Source organism: Solea senegalensis, linkage group LG19 (assembly GCF_019176455.1).
Source record: "Solea senegalensis isolate Sse05_10M linkage group LG19, IFAPA_SoseM_1, whole genome shotgun sequence".
Taxonomy (NCBI): Eukaryota; Metazoa; Chordata; class Actinopteri; order Pleuronectiformes; family Soleidae; genus Solea; species Solea senegalensis.
The window spans coordinates 19143935-19160776 of record NC_058038.1 but is presented as its reverse complement, the minus strand read 5'-3'; the positions used below and the strand labels follow the sequence as shown (position 1 = coordinate 19160776).

The window sequence follows — 16842 nt, the reverse complement described above, 5'->3', positions numbered from 1 at the left end:
GGGCTAATTTGTATCCATCTGTAGCCTCTAGGCAGGTTGTTGCACCTCATAAACACATCAATGTATACAGTAATAACATCAGTACACAATACAGCCACAACAAGTCTCTGTTATTGCACCATGCTTTGTCAATTTATTGATTTTACATGAATAGTGGCACTTTAATATTATGATATGTACTTTTAATGGTCTCTCAATGGCTCTTTATTTAGACCAGGGGTGTCAAATCTACGGCCCATGTGCCAGAACTGGCACCCACCAGAGGGTCCAATCCGGCCCTTTAGGGTGAATTTGTCCAAATGTCCCATTATGATTAGAATCTAATCATTTGAGATCAAATTGTACTGCAATTGAACTCAAATGAGTTTGACGCCCCTGATTCAGAAGACCATGTGATTAAGTTCACGTTCTGCTCAAAACAATAAAACATTTGCTTAAATAATAAAATGTGGTTAAAATTGTGCAGCAGGAGAATGTTGCTGTGCTTCCTTCAGAGCTTCTCCTGTTGCTCTCTCACGTTAGCTCACTGGGACATAAAGGAAGAGTTAAAGAGTTAAACCCTAAACATTTTCTGAAAACAACTCTGGAACGTCAGAGTTTTCTATTAAACAGAAATGTTTAAAACGGTCAACATTCACAAAAACCACAAACTTAACTGTGACACATTTTCTCTCGTCATAATTGACTAAATATTTCATCTTTATAACATTAACATTGATGTTGCACTCGGAGAGGGAGAATCTGCTTTTAAAATAATATGAGGGAGCCGACGGGAGGAGAAACCATAGACCGTGTCGCTCGTTTTCATTTACATCCGTACTTGTTTAGCAGTATATCGCCGCTTAAAGAAGCAAAGTATGACGGTGTACGACTGCACACACACGCACACACACACAGGAGGCTCTGTAAGAGATTGATTCAACACAGCGCTACACACGATTATCATCAAGGAGTTGACTAAAAACCTTACAGCGCGAACAACCGACGCACAAAGCTTACATTAGCTTAATTAACTTGAAATCTGATAGAGATAATTAGCATTTCAGCTGCTGATAAGAGTTATTTAGAGAGCCTGTTTTTAGCGACACGGTTGTTGTGAAAATGAGGATTCAGAGTGTGTGCACACACACACACACACACATATTCCCAGTGGCTTAAGAACGATTGTTTTTGTCTGCCGGGAAAAAATGGTGTTGATCATTTGTCAGATTCTTTTACAGTATGATGTTAGTTTGACGATGTTGTTTAGTTTGACTCCAGTTGTTGCGCCTGTTTGAGTAGTTGATCTCGTATTGAAGCTTGTGGTAGACGGAGACGCGGCGGCACTGGCACACAGTCGAGCTTTGGTTTGTCTTGGACAGACAGTGGAAGTGATGGTGTAGGTTCTGGTTGTTGCGGTGGTTCACCGCGCAAGCAGACGCCTTCCCAACGTGTGACTGTCTGACCATGTGCACTGCGATAAAGTGAATACGTTCGCTCAAGCGTGAAGAGCTGCAAGAACGGAGAGAGACGTTAGAGGACTCGCCCCCCCACCCCTCTTTCTCTTTCTCTTTCTCTTTTTTTTAGCTGGAAGAGGGAAGTGGATTTGACAGCCAGGGAGAGGGAGGGGAGCGGTGTTACCTAATACTGCTGATGGAAGTTTTGGGAGGAGAGGAGAGGAGACGAGAGGAGAGGGATGACTGGGAGGAAAGTTAAGGGAGCAGACAGACAGAAATGGGCAGTTACCAAAGTCGATTGGGCGGAGCAGAAATGGAAGCGGGCGGGGCTGAAGAGCCACCCGTCAGACACGAGTGTGGACGAGACAGTAAATCCAAATCTGCTGCCAGGAGTGAGAAGAGTAGAGAGGAGATATAGGAGGTGTGAGATGAAGGAATTGTCTGAATAATAATCCGGATGATGTATGTGCAAGAGTGTCTGTAAGCTCTTTGGTGTTGATATTATAATACATAACTTGAATACTGATTCAAATGCATTATTAAAGGGAAATATTCAAGACTCTGTATAAAAAGTCTTCCATTTCCCTCCAAACGGACATCATGTCCTGTTGAAGAAGAGCTGAAAGACTCTTCAGGAGAATGTGTGAGACACAGCATTGTTTTCCCATACACTTCCTTTTTCAACCAGTGTTTTTGCCCCCTGGTGGCTCTTCAGTAAAGTGTCACTTCCTGGTTAGACCCACCCTGCAAACCTGAAGACTATAGCGATGTCCCAATCCATGGGCTGCGTCCTCCAGAGTTTTCATTCGCCTACAGGATGCTGTCCCATTTCAGTTTGATTTGTCGTGTCCTTTGAATGTGGCCGACAGAACTCAATCTTACTTTATTTCATTTAAGAATGTGCGTTGGATGCTTCATCTGGCGACCGTGGTTTTTCACCATCAAATATTCAACATACAGAAGTGATGGAACTACCGTCCATCCGTCTTCTACCGCTTTATCCTCCACATGAGGGTCATAGAGGGCGCTCGTGTCAATCCCAGCCGAAAGGCGGGGTCGCACTCTGGACAGTTCACCAGTCCATCCACTCTCACTCATGTCATAAATGTGCATTCACTCACTCACTGCTTCATCGACTGAAAAGTGTGTGTGTGTTACTGAAAGTTGTTCCAGTCGACAAAGGCGCAGCTTTTCTCTCTTTGACATCATCGTTAGTTGAATCGGAAATCAAATTTGTTTTGGACACATTTCTCTTTTGGAAAATGAGGTTTTCACATCATTCAGTGTTCACTTGAATAATGAATCCATTTCTTCTCCCTCTTCTTTCTTTCTTTCTTTCTTTCTTTCTCTGCTCCTCCCCAGGTGGCCAGATGTGCCAAAGAGAAAGAGGAAGAACAGCCAGTGTTCGGTGAAGAGTATGTCTGGTAAGGATTCATTATCTCTGTCGTCACCTCCCGGTGAACACCAATCAGGCAGGTTTCTTTCACGATATTCAGTCGCTCGATGTGCTGCAGGATTTGTTTAGCGTAGCTCATCACTCTGCAGCGTGCTCCCCCGGGCAGTGAATGGTTTCCTCGTACTCGTTATTATGATAAGCTCCTCCTTGACATCGTCTTCTTTCTTCTCGGAGGCTTTGTTGAAAACAAATTAGCTCACCTAGGTGACCAGATACAACCTTACAGAACTGGTCCAGGTTCAGGTTTATCTGTGCAGAAGACTTTGAAATCTGCCACTGAAGAAGAGGTGAATGAGGGTTAGAGTTAGGACGCTCTCTTGCTCATCTCACATGACCATCACTTGTGACAAATCCTGCTTCCTTGAGCATAGAAATACAGCTATATTCACACTCTAAACATGGCTATTATAAGATGGATCTATTTCTGTTTTTCACTTGTTTTCAGTGTATAAAATGTCCTTGTGTTCATTTTCAGACGAAATACTGATGATCTTCTTGTGTATGTGTAAATCGCAGACTTTGCCACAAAGAAGTGAGCATGTTGTCTGCTGTTTGAGCTTGGTGTTACTTACAGATAATCTCAAGAGCCAGATTTGGAGATCAAAGTTCTTTGGAAGGATTTTTATCTACAGTCACCCACATTATTCTTGCTGGTGGTTTTTGTCATAGTCCTGGGTATCGTTTCTATCTGAATATCCCCAGTTTCAAAAATTTTGAAATGAAATTATTGACCTTAGTTTAGTTTAGTTTTGAAATTATGAAATGAATGAAATTGTCCCAGAGATGAAATAAAAACTCCAGTAAAATAAAAAACACAATGCTTTAGTATTCAGTTACCAAATGCTAAAGGTTTAAACCAATGCTTTTTTTCACTTTTTTGTTTAATTCTTCAATCCTCAACAACATAAGAGCACACAGACAGACTTTTGTATTTCCTCGACTTCTTGCTCTTCAAAGACTCGACATAGGACCTTCTAATCATGTGACTGTCGGTCCTCACGCAACGACGTGACAGCTCGGAGCTCAGAGTTTGAAGAGAATTAGAACACAAATACAAACAGGAAATACTGTCTCCTCTCGGAGAAATAAATAAGGCAATAAAAAGTCCAGATGAAAAGCATATCTAATGACTTCAGGGCTTGTGACCTCATATAAGCTGTGCATGCAGAGCAGACTGACTACAGTCTGCATGTTCCATCCTACAAATGCACTGGAGCCTTGTTGATGCCCCTGTTATAACACTCAGCCCCTTTTTCCTCCCTCCATCACTCCTCTCTCTCTCCTGCATCTTCCTCCTCCTTTATTTCCCCCCGCCCTTTCCTCGTTCGCCCGGCTCTCACTCCACCCTTGTCTTCCTCTTCAACCTCCTCTTCCTCTCCTATAGCTCTTAGCGTCTCTGTTCCAGGGTACATCCCCAGCTACCTGGAGAAGGACGAGCCGTGTGTGGTGTGCGGGGACAAGGCCACTGGCTACCACTACCGCTGCATCACCTGCGAGGGATGCAAGGTACAGTAAAGTCATCTCCACCTTTTTGTTGTAAACTATCTAGTTTCCAGACTTTAGGAAACCTGCATGACGGGCCTGAAACACGTTACATATCTTTAGTCTGAGTTTTGTAGAGGTTTTCAGCACTGCACTGTGCCAACAAGCTGCAGTAGCGAGGCAGACACTGACACTGACACTGACAGTAAGGCCTGGGACACCAAGATGAACTCAACACAAGGCTCGTCCACTAAAATCCAAGTTTGCACTAACTTTAGACCATTTTCACCACATGATCCCACAGTTAAAAAGTTTGTGTCACTTTAACCGCTCACTCCGCTACGACGGCGTATTAGGGCCAAGTATGAAAAAAATACATATATCTATATTTCATTTTACAGATTTATGAGATTAAAAATAGCAAATCTACGAGGGAAAAAGTCACAGATTTATGAGATTAAAAGTGGCAAATTTACAAGGAAAAAGTACCAGATTTATTTCCAATAGATTTGCTACTTTTAATCTCATAAATCTGCTATTTTTTCTCGTAGATTTGCCACTTTTAATCTCATAAATCTGCTACTTTTTCTCATAGATTTGCTTCTTTTAATCTCATAAATCAACTTTTTCTCGTAGATTTGCTACTTTTAATCTCATAAATCTTCAACTTTTTCTCGTAGATTTGCTACTTTTAATCTCATAAATAGACATGGTTTACAAAGCAACCCAAACATCAGGTTCCTCTTGGAAAAAGGCCGTTTTAACAGTGCGATGAAGTTTTCTTAAGATACTGTACACTTATGGCTGACGTAGACTTTATGAGATGGCTAAAATCACTTTAGCCATCTTTAGGCCAGCAGCCTTCTCTTTGCTGCCTGTCTCCCGTGTGTTGTCTGCACAGGGAGTGCACAGAGCACAGTCAGTCCTCATACAAACACACTGAAAGCTGTGGAATTCATCACATGTGTACAGTCATGTAAGCTGTTGAAGCTGCTTTATACAAAGCTGGCACTGCTGCATATGAATGTTGTCCGTATGCAGTCGCTGTGATGAGACGATGTGTTTTCCTGCGGAGCTCACAGGACTGAACCTGGCTCTGGACATACAAAATAAATGAACGTGACCTTGAAGATCCTCACAGCAGCTACAGAGGTCATGACAAAAAAAGAGATTATAAATGCATACCATCCACTGAACTGAGTTGAAAGGGAGTGCAGGAAAGTACATGGTTAACTATTCTCCCTCACTTCAGTCTCTCTGTGGCTCACTTCATTTTCCTGCTTGATTAACTAATCAAAAGCTCCCACAACAGTCTTTTGTGTTCGGGAGAATGGGGTTCTTCTTTACAGTGATTAACCTTTATTTAATTAGGTGTCCTTGCTAAAGCTAAATGCCAGTGTCACATTAAACTTAAATGAGTTAAGGGGGCACATGTTAAAGGGGCATCAATAGCCTGCTGTCATTGGTGGTTTAATTTAATAAAATTGCATCAGCCTAGTCATTTTTTTTTTTTTTTACAAAACTCAAATCAGTGGAGATCAATTGAAGATGCTAATGTAACAAAGACGGCGTCTCTAATGTGTAATGATTTGCACTTCCTGTCTGTTAGGTGGGCATGGTTGCAAGACACAGTTGTTCTTGTTGTAGCAGCCCATAATATCTGCGCAAAACAGCAGCGTGTTTAAATCAAGTTAATGCACCAGTGTCTGACCGTGACGAATCAGCACAACAAAATAATAGAATTAGACACAGAAAAGCACCGGCACCTTGTTGGTGATAAAATCCTGTTCAGTTTTTAGAGTCGTGAGTCTCGCTGCTCATTTATATGCTCTGTTAAAATCTGTGATCAGCCCAGTATCAAATCGGTATCATTGATTATTGATATTATTCGTTATTATTGGTAGTAGTAAGTAAATAATCGAAACATGTCAGTGCACAGCAGGTAATACAGTGAGAAGCATCCCTTAATAGTACTAATATAACAGGGGTACGAAAAAAAAGCATGTACTTTTCCATAATGCCCGAGCGAAAACGACTATTTTATTTGCACTATTCAACGCGACACAGTGGGATTTCAGTTTATTTCGTCTCCAGTGGCGAGAGACGGTGGACAGGCTTCTCTACGGGAAGCCAATCATTAGATAATCAATCCCCGCTCAGCGGAACAACCACAACCACCGCGGAGGAACCTGCTGCCGTGTCAGTACTGAGGCACCGGAGTTCATGTGATTTCGTCAACACACTGGAAAAAAAGGCCACTCCAAAAAGAAGCAAAAACAAAATTCATACGAGATATTTTATCTTGTAATAAGAAAAACAATCTGCATTTCTCCATTTTTTGTAAGATACTTGATAGATTATTGTGCTGCTGCATGTACAGTATTTGAGTTTCAGACAAAACATCACACAGCTGTTTAGCTCAGCACATACAGTACATGTACATTACATGTACATACTGTAGACTCGGCTGTGAGCAGTTGCCAGGCTATAAATGAATATAAATGAAAGCAAACAGCTGCCCTAAAAGTTGCAAAAAACACATTTGGATGACTAAAAAAAAATCACTGGTGTGCTTAGGATATGGTTTTGCCGTGCTGTGAAATGTGCTAATCAATGCTGTCACAACAGGGTTTGTTAAAGCAAAAGTGGATCCTCGTTGTCCCTCTGCACTGCAAAAATCTGTGTCACAGCAGTGCACTGCAAAAACTCAAAATCATAAAGTATATTTGTCTAATTTCTATTCAAAATATCTCGTCTTGTTTCAAGAAATAGACTTTACTTGAATTGAGACAACAAATCTGCTTTATTGAAAACGGCATGGTCAACATGCCCAACTCACAACGCACAGCGCCGTGTGTGGCTATTTTTCTTACGCTGCCTAACACGAGTCAGGAATGCTAACTTCAAGACATTTTGTTTCTAATCTAATTTCAAGTAGGTGTTGGACTTACATCTAGAACAGTGTGACAATTATAGAACTAAAAATTAGTGAAGTACGCCTCAAAAAGATGCTACTTTTGAGGGGAAAATACTATTTTTGAGCACCACAACTTATTATGAGACACAAAACATCACAATACTAGTAAAATATAGCAAAAAATGAGTTTTCCCAGCTAATTTCAAGATCACTCTTTTCTTAAAAGAGTGATTTGCTTAAATATAAATGTCTCATTTCAAGAAATCTTACCAAGAGAACTTCCTATTACAAGATAAAAAGCCTTTTTTTCCAGTGTAGGTTCCTCCGTGGTGGATGTGGGTGTTTGTATCCGCTGAGCGGAGATTGATTATCAGATGATTGGCTTCCCGTAGAGAAGCCTGTCCGCCGTCTCTCGCCACTGGAGACGAAATAAACTGAAATCCCACTGTGTGGCGTTGAAAAGTGCAAATAAAATAGTCGTTTTCGCTCGGGCATTATGGAAAAGTACATGCTTTTTTTCCGTACCCCTGTTATATTAGTACTATTGAGTGATGCTTCTCAATGTATTACCTGCTGTGCAGTTTATTTTAAAAGCTTTTCAGTGTGTGTGTGTGTTTTTCACAATTCCCGAACATGGCTTACACACCCATTCTTGTAAAGCAGGGTCTGACCATGCAATCAGCAGCCTGCCATGTGATTCAACGCATTCCATGCACTTGTTCTGCTGCTTCAAACATTTAATTGGATTTAATTTGGAGGCTATGGTGTTGCAGATCCCCCTCACTGAATGCTCTCTCTTCTTTTCTCCTTTCTCTCCCCAGGGTTTCTTCCGAAGAACCATCCAGAAAAACCTCCACCCATCATACTCCTGTAAATATGAAGGCTGCTGCATTATTGACAAGATCACCCGCAACCAGTGTCAGCTGTGCCGCTTTAAGAAGTGCATCTCTGTGGGCATGGCCATGGACTGTGAGTCATCTGTTCTTACCACCACTGCTGGTTTTTAAATAAGCTCTAATATGCAGCTCATTCTTTACCTTTCCCAAGCACTTGAGGGAACTACGGTGGCCTTGACATGTCAGAAAGGAAGTTGTTCTCCTGTGTTAGTGTCGTTTAACCCATGCTGTGGCTGCTGTAGGGAGATGGCAGTGTAAGACTGTACATGTAAGAGGCTTATTCCAGGTTATTTATACATTTGTACAAACAAGCATCTACAATTGTTAGATCGACAATTAGCTTTAAAAAAAAGGCAAATTTTAGTCAGTTTTAGTAAAAAAAAAGTCTAATTTTAGTCCGTTTTGTTAAAAAAGTCTAGCTTTAGTTAGTTTTAGTAAAATAAGGTCAAGCTTCAGTAAAAAAAAGGGCAGTTTTAGACAGTTTTATTTTTTTTTTTTAAAAGTCTAGGTTTAGTTAGTTTTCATAAAATGAAGTCAAGTTTCAGTAAAAAAAAAGATTCTAGTTTTAGTCAGTTTTAGTTAAAAAAAAAAGGTCTAGTTTTAGTTAAAAGGAAGGAATTTTTTGGTTTTTAATTGACAGATTAAACGCACAATAAGCAGAAATGTGTTGCATTTGGAACGTCCAACAGACTACCCACTAACATTTACGTCCATTCTTGTCTCGTCCACAAAAACTCATGTTTTAGGAGTCAATGGCATGTAAAGTAAATGCTTTTGTGAAGCATTTACTTGTTAATCTGTGTTTATGGATCATATCAGATTTTATAGTAGTATAGAAATTATAGTCTTATAATTACAATTAAATTGCAATATCCATCAGCAAAATTGCAGTTACATATCTCTAATGGAGCCGTATCTAATTAAACATTAAATTGTATTTTCCAAATATCAGCATTCTGGCTTAATCACCATCAGTGCTGCCACGATGTGAGCATACTGATGATGTCAGCACGGTCACACTCAAAACAGCGCAGTGCCTTTCTATTACATTATCTCATCGTGTTCTGGGAGTAATATTCATTTAGCAGCACGTCTGCTTTCCCGGATAAAGGAAATGTTTTCTTTACTGAATACAAAGCGTCTGTGTGTTTCTCCCACAGCACTTTAATTATGTTGATTTAGCTGCCGTTGTCTTGCTGTAATATTCTGCCGTGGATGCCGGCTAATGAATACACAGATAAATATAATACACCAAACACTTTACACATAGCCAGCAAACTTACACGGGCATTACACAGTGTCTGTAATAGTCTTAAAGTGAACGTGTAGTTTTTGAATTTACCACATTTCCCCTTGAAACATGTTTGCAGCAATTACGGCGGTACAGTAAAGAATATCTAACCATAATACTTACATATGCTTCCTGTCAGCTTTGAATTTTTTGGTTTTCTGCCACACACGGGTAATAAACTCTCTCGTAACCTTCATTTCAAGGTCATCCAGCTTCACTTCTGAGAATATTAAATCAAGTATTCCTTTCTTTTCATTCATTCAGGGACGACTCTGCCGAGAGTCACATGTTCAGTCCTCGTTCCTTTTCATAAATGTCAGGTTAAAGTGAATAATAAAAGATGACGTGTTACAGGAGAGTGGTTAAAAGCTCTAGTTGAGTTTGTTTATGTCGTCCAATTTTATATTCAAATGAACGTCGTTATCGTGGACATGTGCTTGGTACGAGGAAATGGCAGAGAGTGGAAAAGTAGAGGAGTGTTTCCATGCTTTGTAGTACGCAAAGGCCACCGTAGTTTCCTGACACGGTCGATTTGTTGCACTCTTCAGTCTCTAATGACGTATTTCCACCGACTCTACTCACCATCGCATAGTACCTGGCACCAGGCTACTTAAACCGTGGATGAGGCGAGGCGAGCCGGTGGAATTAATTCTTACACACTGTGCACATTTAATTCAGCTAAACGAGCGTTCTCTCCTCCTACCCATCAGTGGTGCTGGATGAGGCCAAGCGAGTGGCCAAGCGGCGTCTGATCGAGGAAAACCGAGAGAAAAGGAAGAAGGAGGAGATGGTTCGGACGCTGCAGGTGAGGCCAGAGCCGGACACAGCGGAGTGGGAGTTGATCAGGATGGCGACCGAGGCCCACCGGCACACCAACGCCCAGGGATCCAGCTGGAAACAGAAGCGCAAGTTCATGGTAAGTCAATGTCAGTGGCTTTGGTGTGTGTAGGTATTAAATGTATGCAATTCTTCTGTGTTATTTTCATCATCGATTAATCTGTCGATTATTTTCTCGATTAATCGTTTGGTCCATAAATATCAGAAAACCTTAAAAAATGTAGATCGGTGTTCATCAAACCTGGAAATGATGATGTTCTCAAATGTCTTGTTTTGTCCACAAACCAAAAAGATGAACTTTTAATGATTTCTTTGTCACCCAGAGCAAAGAAATGAAGAAAATATTCACATTTAAGAAGCTTAAACAATCGGAAATCTTGTTTTAATCATGAAAAAAGCTTCAAACCGATTAATCGATTATCAAAATAATTGTCGATTAATTTATTAGTCGATTAATAATCGATTCATTGTTTCAGCTCATCAGTTTTACAGAATGAACATCTCCATAGTGCACGAGCCTCAGATTCTCTTCCTCTCTGCACATCAGAGCTTTTCAAAACTGGCCGACTGCCTTCCCAGGGGGCTTGTCTTCAGTCTCATTATCTCTCCAGTCATTTCAAATAACTCTGATAAATCTGCATATAAGTCAAAGAAATAAAAAGAAAAAAGACTCTCCTTACAACCCCAGAAGTTGCCTGAGAATTTTTAAGTTGCTGTCATTGATGTACAGCACTGTACGAAGGTCTAATTAGAGGCTGCTATCTAAAATATCATTATTTATATATATCATCCCGAAAATACAGAAAACATGCAGTTTTAAAATAGATATAAATGATCTGGTAATATGTCCTGTACTGACATGGGTTAAATGCAAAATGTAAACATATAAAATAAATCAATTAAAGGGTAACTCTGTGCCAATAAACGTATTCATTTAGTCATATTTTCATTCATGAGAATCTTAGTTTTACGTGTTGAATCTGTCGTTATTTCAAAAACATTGTGTTCACAGTGTGAGAGTTGTTTCCCTTTATCAAGAGTCAAAGAAACCGCTTTGACAGCGCTCCTTTTCATCCGCACCGCGCTCCGTCACATCCCATGTGATCGGAGCCACATGCAGATACACGTGTCGACGTTGTCGCCGGTTACCTTGAGACAGAAGTCAGACGGCTGTTACCAGGCAACACAATCTGTCAAAATACAGTTTTTAAAGACCTGCCAGAAAAAAGAAAAAAAATCACAGAACACATTTATGAATCAATTTTTCTGCCACACTGCCACATAACACATTACACATTCATGACTCAATTATCCGAACATTACCCTGTAAAGTTCTTTATTTTGTATTTTTTTAGCCGGATGATATCGGCCAAGGTCCGATGGTTCCCACCTCCGATGGTGATAAAGTGGACCTGGAAGCTTTCAGTGAGTTCACCAAGATAATGACACCCGCCATCACACGTGTCGTTGACTTTGCCAAGAAATTGCCCATGTTCTCAGAGGTGGGTACATTTTGCATGCCTCAAATCTATTTCAACAAATAAATGTGTGTGTTCCTGTTTGTGTACATAGTGGATTAAGATTACATGTGGTGTTTAATCCAGAGTACCTTGTATTACTAAGCATATAGGCTTTGTTGCCAAGTGCGCTGATATTGATCCCTGCTAATGGTCAAATTAAAACATAAATTTACCAACGTCTTTTCCACATTATTAAGCAGCGAAGCAGGTTCATGTTAGCCTGAAATATGTCTGACATTGCTCTGTACTCACAGCTGCCACTAATGATGTTAATTAGATTCATAGCACATGTGTTTACTTTCTATTTCGTGTCAAAATGGCTGCAGTGAAAGTTCTGTTCCTCTTTTTATCCTTCATGGATAACTGAAAAAAGCTTTGTTAGCTTTTAGCTTTAGCCCCTAGTTTTGTAGTGCAATAACATGTTTGTAGCCATTAAGTTCATTTGTAAAACTAGTTTTTATTAGTTTTACAGTATTGTTTTTGTGTCGGCCCCTGACTTTGTGTTCAACCATCTCGTTAGCTGGATTATCCGTCTAGCTAGTGCTAACAGTGCTAATCCAGTTAGCAATATTTACCGTCGCACGGGTAGAAATTCTGGTTTTCTGCTGTAAATCGAGGAGCCATTGTTTAAAGTTCTAGTCCACATTTCACTGTAAAAGAGTTGCATAGTCTAGTAAATCTATCCTTTGCTGCATTATATAATCTCATTTGATAATATTAAAAAATCTCTTCAAGGCTGTGTCGAAAATCAGCACTTGTTTATTAATTAATGACCACACATACTTGTTGATGTTCATTTATATATCCTAACCCTTTACGTATAACATCTGTATGTATATTGACATTTGTTGTGCATGTTGTAAATACTGCAGTTTCTGTCAAAGCCAGGAGAAGATAGTTTATATACTCTGTGATTTCCTTTTGTCCTTGTCGCTGAACACATGAATAAAAGGTGAAGCGAGTAAAAGCCGCATGGAGACGAGAGATAAATGGACTAAGCTTCTTGTGTGACTTGTCGGTGGTGCATGACTTCCTGCTTGTTAACTCCAAACTTGTGTCATAAACAGTGTAAAATGACTGAGGAGCTTTTTTGCCTGTTGATGGGATACTTCCTGTCTGGAGCAATTTGTCATGCTTATTTTTAGCTGTCATTATGTCAAACAATAATCAACCTCTTCCTCCATCTCTCTCTGTCTCTGCCCTCTCTCTATGATGTGATAACTCATATATACTGCGTATATATATATGTATATGTAGTAGAGAGTTCACAGTTACATAATTATGTGTGAATTACAACCTATTTCTCTGCATTTAACATGTGGAGCATCGTTAGCAGGACAGCATGACGTTCATCTGTGCTGCTGGAATCCAGCAATAAATCCAAAACAATTAGCTTAAAAATGCTAATTTGGTTTATACTTGTTGTGGTTACATTTTCACGTCACTTCCTGTTCTCTGGTGTTTACCAGCTGCCTTGTGAAGACCAGATCATCTTGCTGAAAGGCTGCTGCATGGAGATCATGTCACTGCGCGCCGCCGTGCGCTACGACCCAGAGAGCGAGACGCTGACGCTGAACGGTGAGATGGCGGTGAAGCGCGAGCAGCTGAAGAACGGCGGGTTGGGAGTGGTCTCGGACGCCATCTTTGATTTGGGCAAGAGTCTGGCTCAGTTTAACCTGGATGACACGGAGGTGGCGCTGATGCAGGCTGTGCTACTCATGAGCTCAGGTGAGTACAGTGATCAGAATGCTGCTTCTTTTGTGGAAAGACAATAAAAACCTGTTGAAGTTTTCATTTTACTGCATCACAGATGTTTTGCTTTAGTGAAATATTTCATAATTTGCACAGGAATAATACTTTGAAAGGCTTTGCTGCTCCTGAATGAATCGAATCACTCAACTTGTTGAACAGCTTCATGGAATTCACCTTTTTCCATCCACAATTAACATGTTATGCAAAATTTGCACGACTTTGTTGACGCCTGAGTCACATGAGTTGCCAAATCAAACTGTGACAGGAAGTGACGCATATCACAACAGGATATAAACAATCAAGACATGAACAGTAAATCCAGTATTGTGTTTTTGTTTGAAAACAGTCTCCTCTAATCTGCCTTTAATCCTCCTTTTATGCTGAAAATTACTTCATTTGAATAAATGTTTTTGTTTTTTGGAATTCCTTCCGTCTCCTTTGTCACTCAGATCGCTCGGGGCTGACCAGCATAGAAAAGATTGAGCAGTGCCAAGAGGCGTACCTGCTGGCGTTCGAACACTACATCAACCATCGCAAGCACAACATCCGCCACTTCTGGCCCAAGCTGCTGATGAAGGTAACAGACCTGCGAATGATCGGAGCGTGCCATGCCAGTCGCTTCCTCCACATGAAGGTGGAGTGTCCCAGCGAACTCTTTCCCCCGCTCTTCCTTGAGGTGTTTGAGGACCAGGAAGTGTAACACAGACACAGAAGTAAAGAAAAGACAGAGAAGTAAAAGAAAAAAGGGGTGGCTGTGGTGTCGGAGGAAATGTTTTGGCAATGTTCAAAGGAGAAAACAAACCAGATTTTGTTTTTTTATTCGTCTTCAGTGAGAACTGAAAACTTTTGTCCCCTTTTTTTTTTTTTATCAAAACCTACAAGACCCACCACCTACCACCAGCAAACACATTAACATAACCAGAGAGAAACACACTGCTACTCTTTGTCATTTTGAGAGGTCTATGATACACACACGGGGGGCATAATAGTCAGCCTTTTCACAGGGTTCAATTCCAAACACAGTGCCATGAAACTGCAGAATATCTATATGCAAACACAAAGTATCATCAACATTTAACTCCTTTTTACATCCGTGTGGAAACAAATAACAGCTGCACTCTGTTCCTGCAACTCATGCAAACTAAGGTTATGGTTCTACTCCTTCCTCACACCCTTCAGTATAGAACAGTGTAGTCCTTCTAATCTCTGGGACCTGACCACTAGCTGCTCCTCAGAGAGCTCCACCCTGTCCACACAGCCAGCTCTCCTTCTCTGCGTCTCTTTCGCTGCGACGGTGACCGGCCATCATCTGCACGCGCAGTCCCGCCCCTTCAGTCCGCCGAGGTCACTGTGAGTGTTTGTCAACCTACCTCCCCTCACACGCCGGACCTCTCTATCTCCGTCTGAACATGCACAGAACACACTCGCACACGTTTACCTCATACCTTGTATAACGTATGTCCTTTTTTTTTTATTCTTATTATAATTATTATCATATTGTAGTCTATTTAGAAACCATTCTCATTTGTCCATTTACGTCTCAGCTCGTGATAGAAGCTACAGTGGGATTTATTTTACTGAAAATATTGTTGACAAACACACACCTGCGTGTGTGTTTCATATTAATAGTAATATAGTTATAAGATAGTATGATTGTATTCCTTTCTGTAAACATACTGTAAAGCGTATCCTGCAGCCAATTAGATTAGCTTAGCACAAAGACTAGAATTAGAGAAGGTAATTTTAGCCTGGCTAATTTAGCTTATCTTAGTTTATTTGTATTACCATCAACCTCACTTGTGATGAGTGTTTGAAACTTATTAATATATTAGTATATATAAGCCTGTGTCAGTATAACCAATAATCACTGTGTTTATTTACATGTATACTGTGTATAAACATTGATTACACAGTGTAAGTTCATATGTTTACAGAAAGGAGTCTTATATTAACATCTTATATGTTCGCCCCACTGTGCTTGGAGATTAAATTTATGGAATCCACAAAACTAAATGTCAATAATAGCATATAATATAAATAATTTATATATTATCTAGATTATTTATATCTAGAATACCTCTTCAACACGTACCTCTTGTTTTTATTACCTCACACATACATATTTCACGCATCTTTTATGATATTTTTTTTTTTATATATATACATATATATATATATATATGTATATGTATGACCTCGGTCGTTGTGTTGCTTTTTCTCTTCCTCCTCACGAGTTAATCACTGCTGGACTGTACCACACTTCCTGCCTTTGTGCGTGTTCATGTCCGTGCGTCCCAAACTGTTGCCCCGCCTCCCCACCTCCCTGCTGTCCAGTTTTCGCAGACGGTGGTGGGAGGGGATGGCACTCACTCCTGCAGGCCCCCTCCCTCCCTCCCTCCCGTGTCCCGCTTAAAACCGACAGATTCTACCTCACCTCTCATTTCTCGTCTCAGTGCAGCCGCACCTCCCGACATAGGTGAACACACATACGGACAACGTGCACAAAAGAGTTGCCAACGTGCACCTGTTGAGTGTGCTGCTCCACCGATGGTGTACAACAGGTCTTTTAAAAATAGGCCATGGATCAACATTTGTCAGCTGACCTGGCAGATTCTGTCATGTTCTCCCCCCCGGTCTCATTTGTACCATACGCCACATGGGACCAACCATCACTTGGGATTCTGTTTTTTATTCAGGTACCTTAAATGACAAAAAGGGCGGTGGTGAGTTTGTGGTGTTGCCCGTTGAATTCAAACACGCTGGGACTCCAGTGGAAGACATTTTGGCCAACGGACTATGTTGGTGGTGACTGAGAGGTAAAAAAAAAGAAGAAGCAAGTGAGTCAGCAGTATTTTGCCTCTGGATATAGTTTCATCTGGGCCAACGGGAGGGAAACTGTGGACGGACAACTGTGGTGGGTAACCATGTGACTCAGGCCAAGCCAATAGCAAACCACCACACAAAAAAAAAAAAAAAAAGAAAGAAAGAGACCCTTTTTCTCACATCTACAGTTCAACAATGGATCCTTCCCTCACCGTCACAGGAGAAATGGACATCAATCAAGCCATTTAAAAAGACTTTGTGACTGACTGTCCTATCCCAGACGCAACATGAAACAAGCTCCACCAACCATATCCCGACTTGCCATCCACTTAAAATAACGATCAGGTTTTTTTCTGTTGCACTAAAACCACAATGTCTGTATCCCTTAGTAGCTCAGAACCCTTCCTTTAGCCCCGTCCCCCACATCTTTTC

General features: G+C 40.7%; 1 protein-coding gene across 2 annotated transcripts in view; it reads left to right on the top strand.

The window, feature by feature from the left end:
* LOC122784937 (thyroid hormone receptor alpha) overlaps positions 1 to 15725 on the top strand; it is a 99511-nt gene extending 83786 nt beyond the window's left edge. Inside the window, exons 5-11 of one of the 2 annotated variants that reach the window (XM_044050378.1) lie at positions 2799 to 2860; positions 4277 to 4398; positions 8113 to 8260; positions 10189 to 10394; positions 11671 to 11817; positions 13305 to 13563; positions 14037 to 15725. In XM_044050378.1, the coding sequence (XP_043906313.1) occupies positions 2799 to 2860; positions 4277 to 4398; positions 8113 to 8260; positions 10189 to 10394; positions 11671 to 11817; positions 13305 to 13563; positions 14037 to 14287 (1195 nt within the window). In that variant the 3' untranslated portion in view covers positions 14288 to 15725. The remainder of the gene's footprint in view (positions 1 to 2798; positions 2861 to 4276; positions 4399 to 8112; positions 8261 to 10188; positions 10395 to 11670; positions 11818 to 13304; positions 13564 to 14036) is intronic. The other variant, XM_044050379.1, reaches the window with a different exon arrangement.
* Positions 15726 to 16842: the final 1117 nt, after the last annotated feature.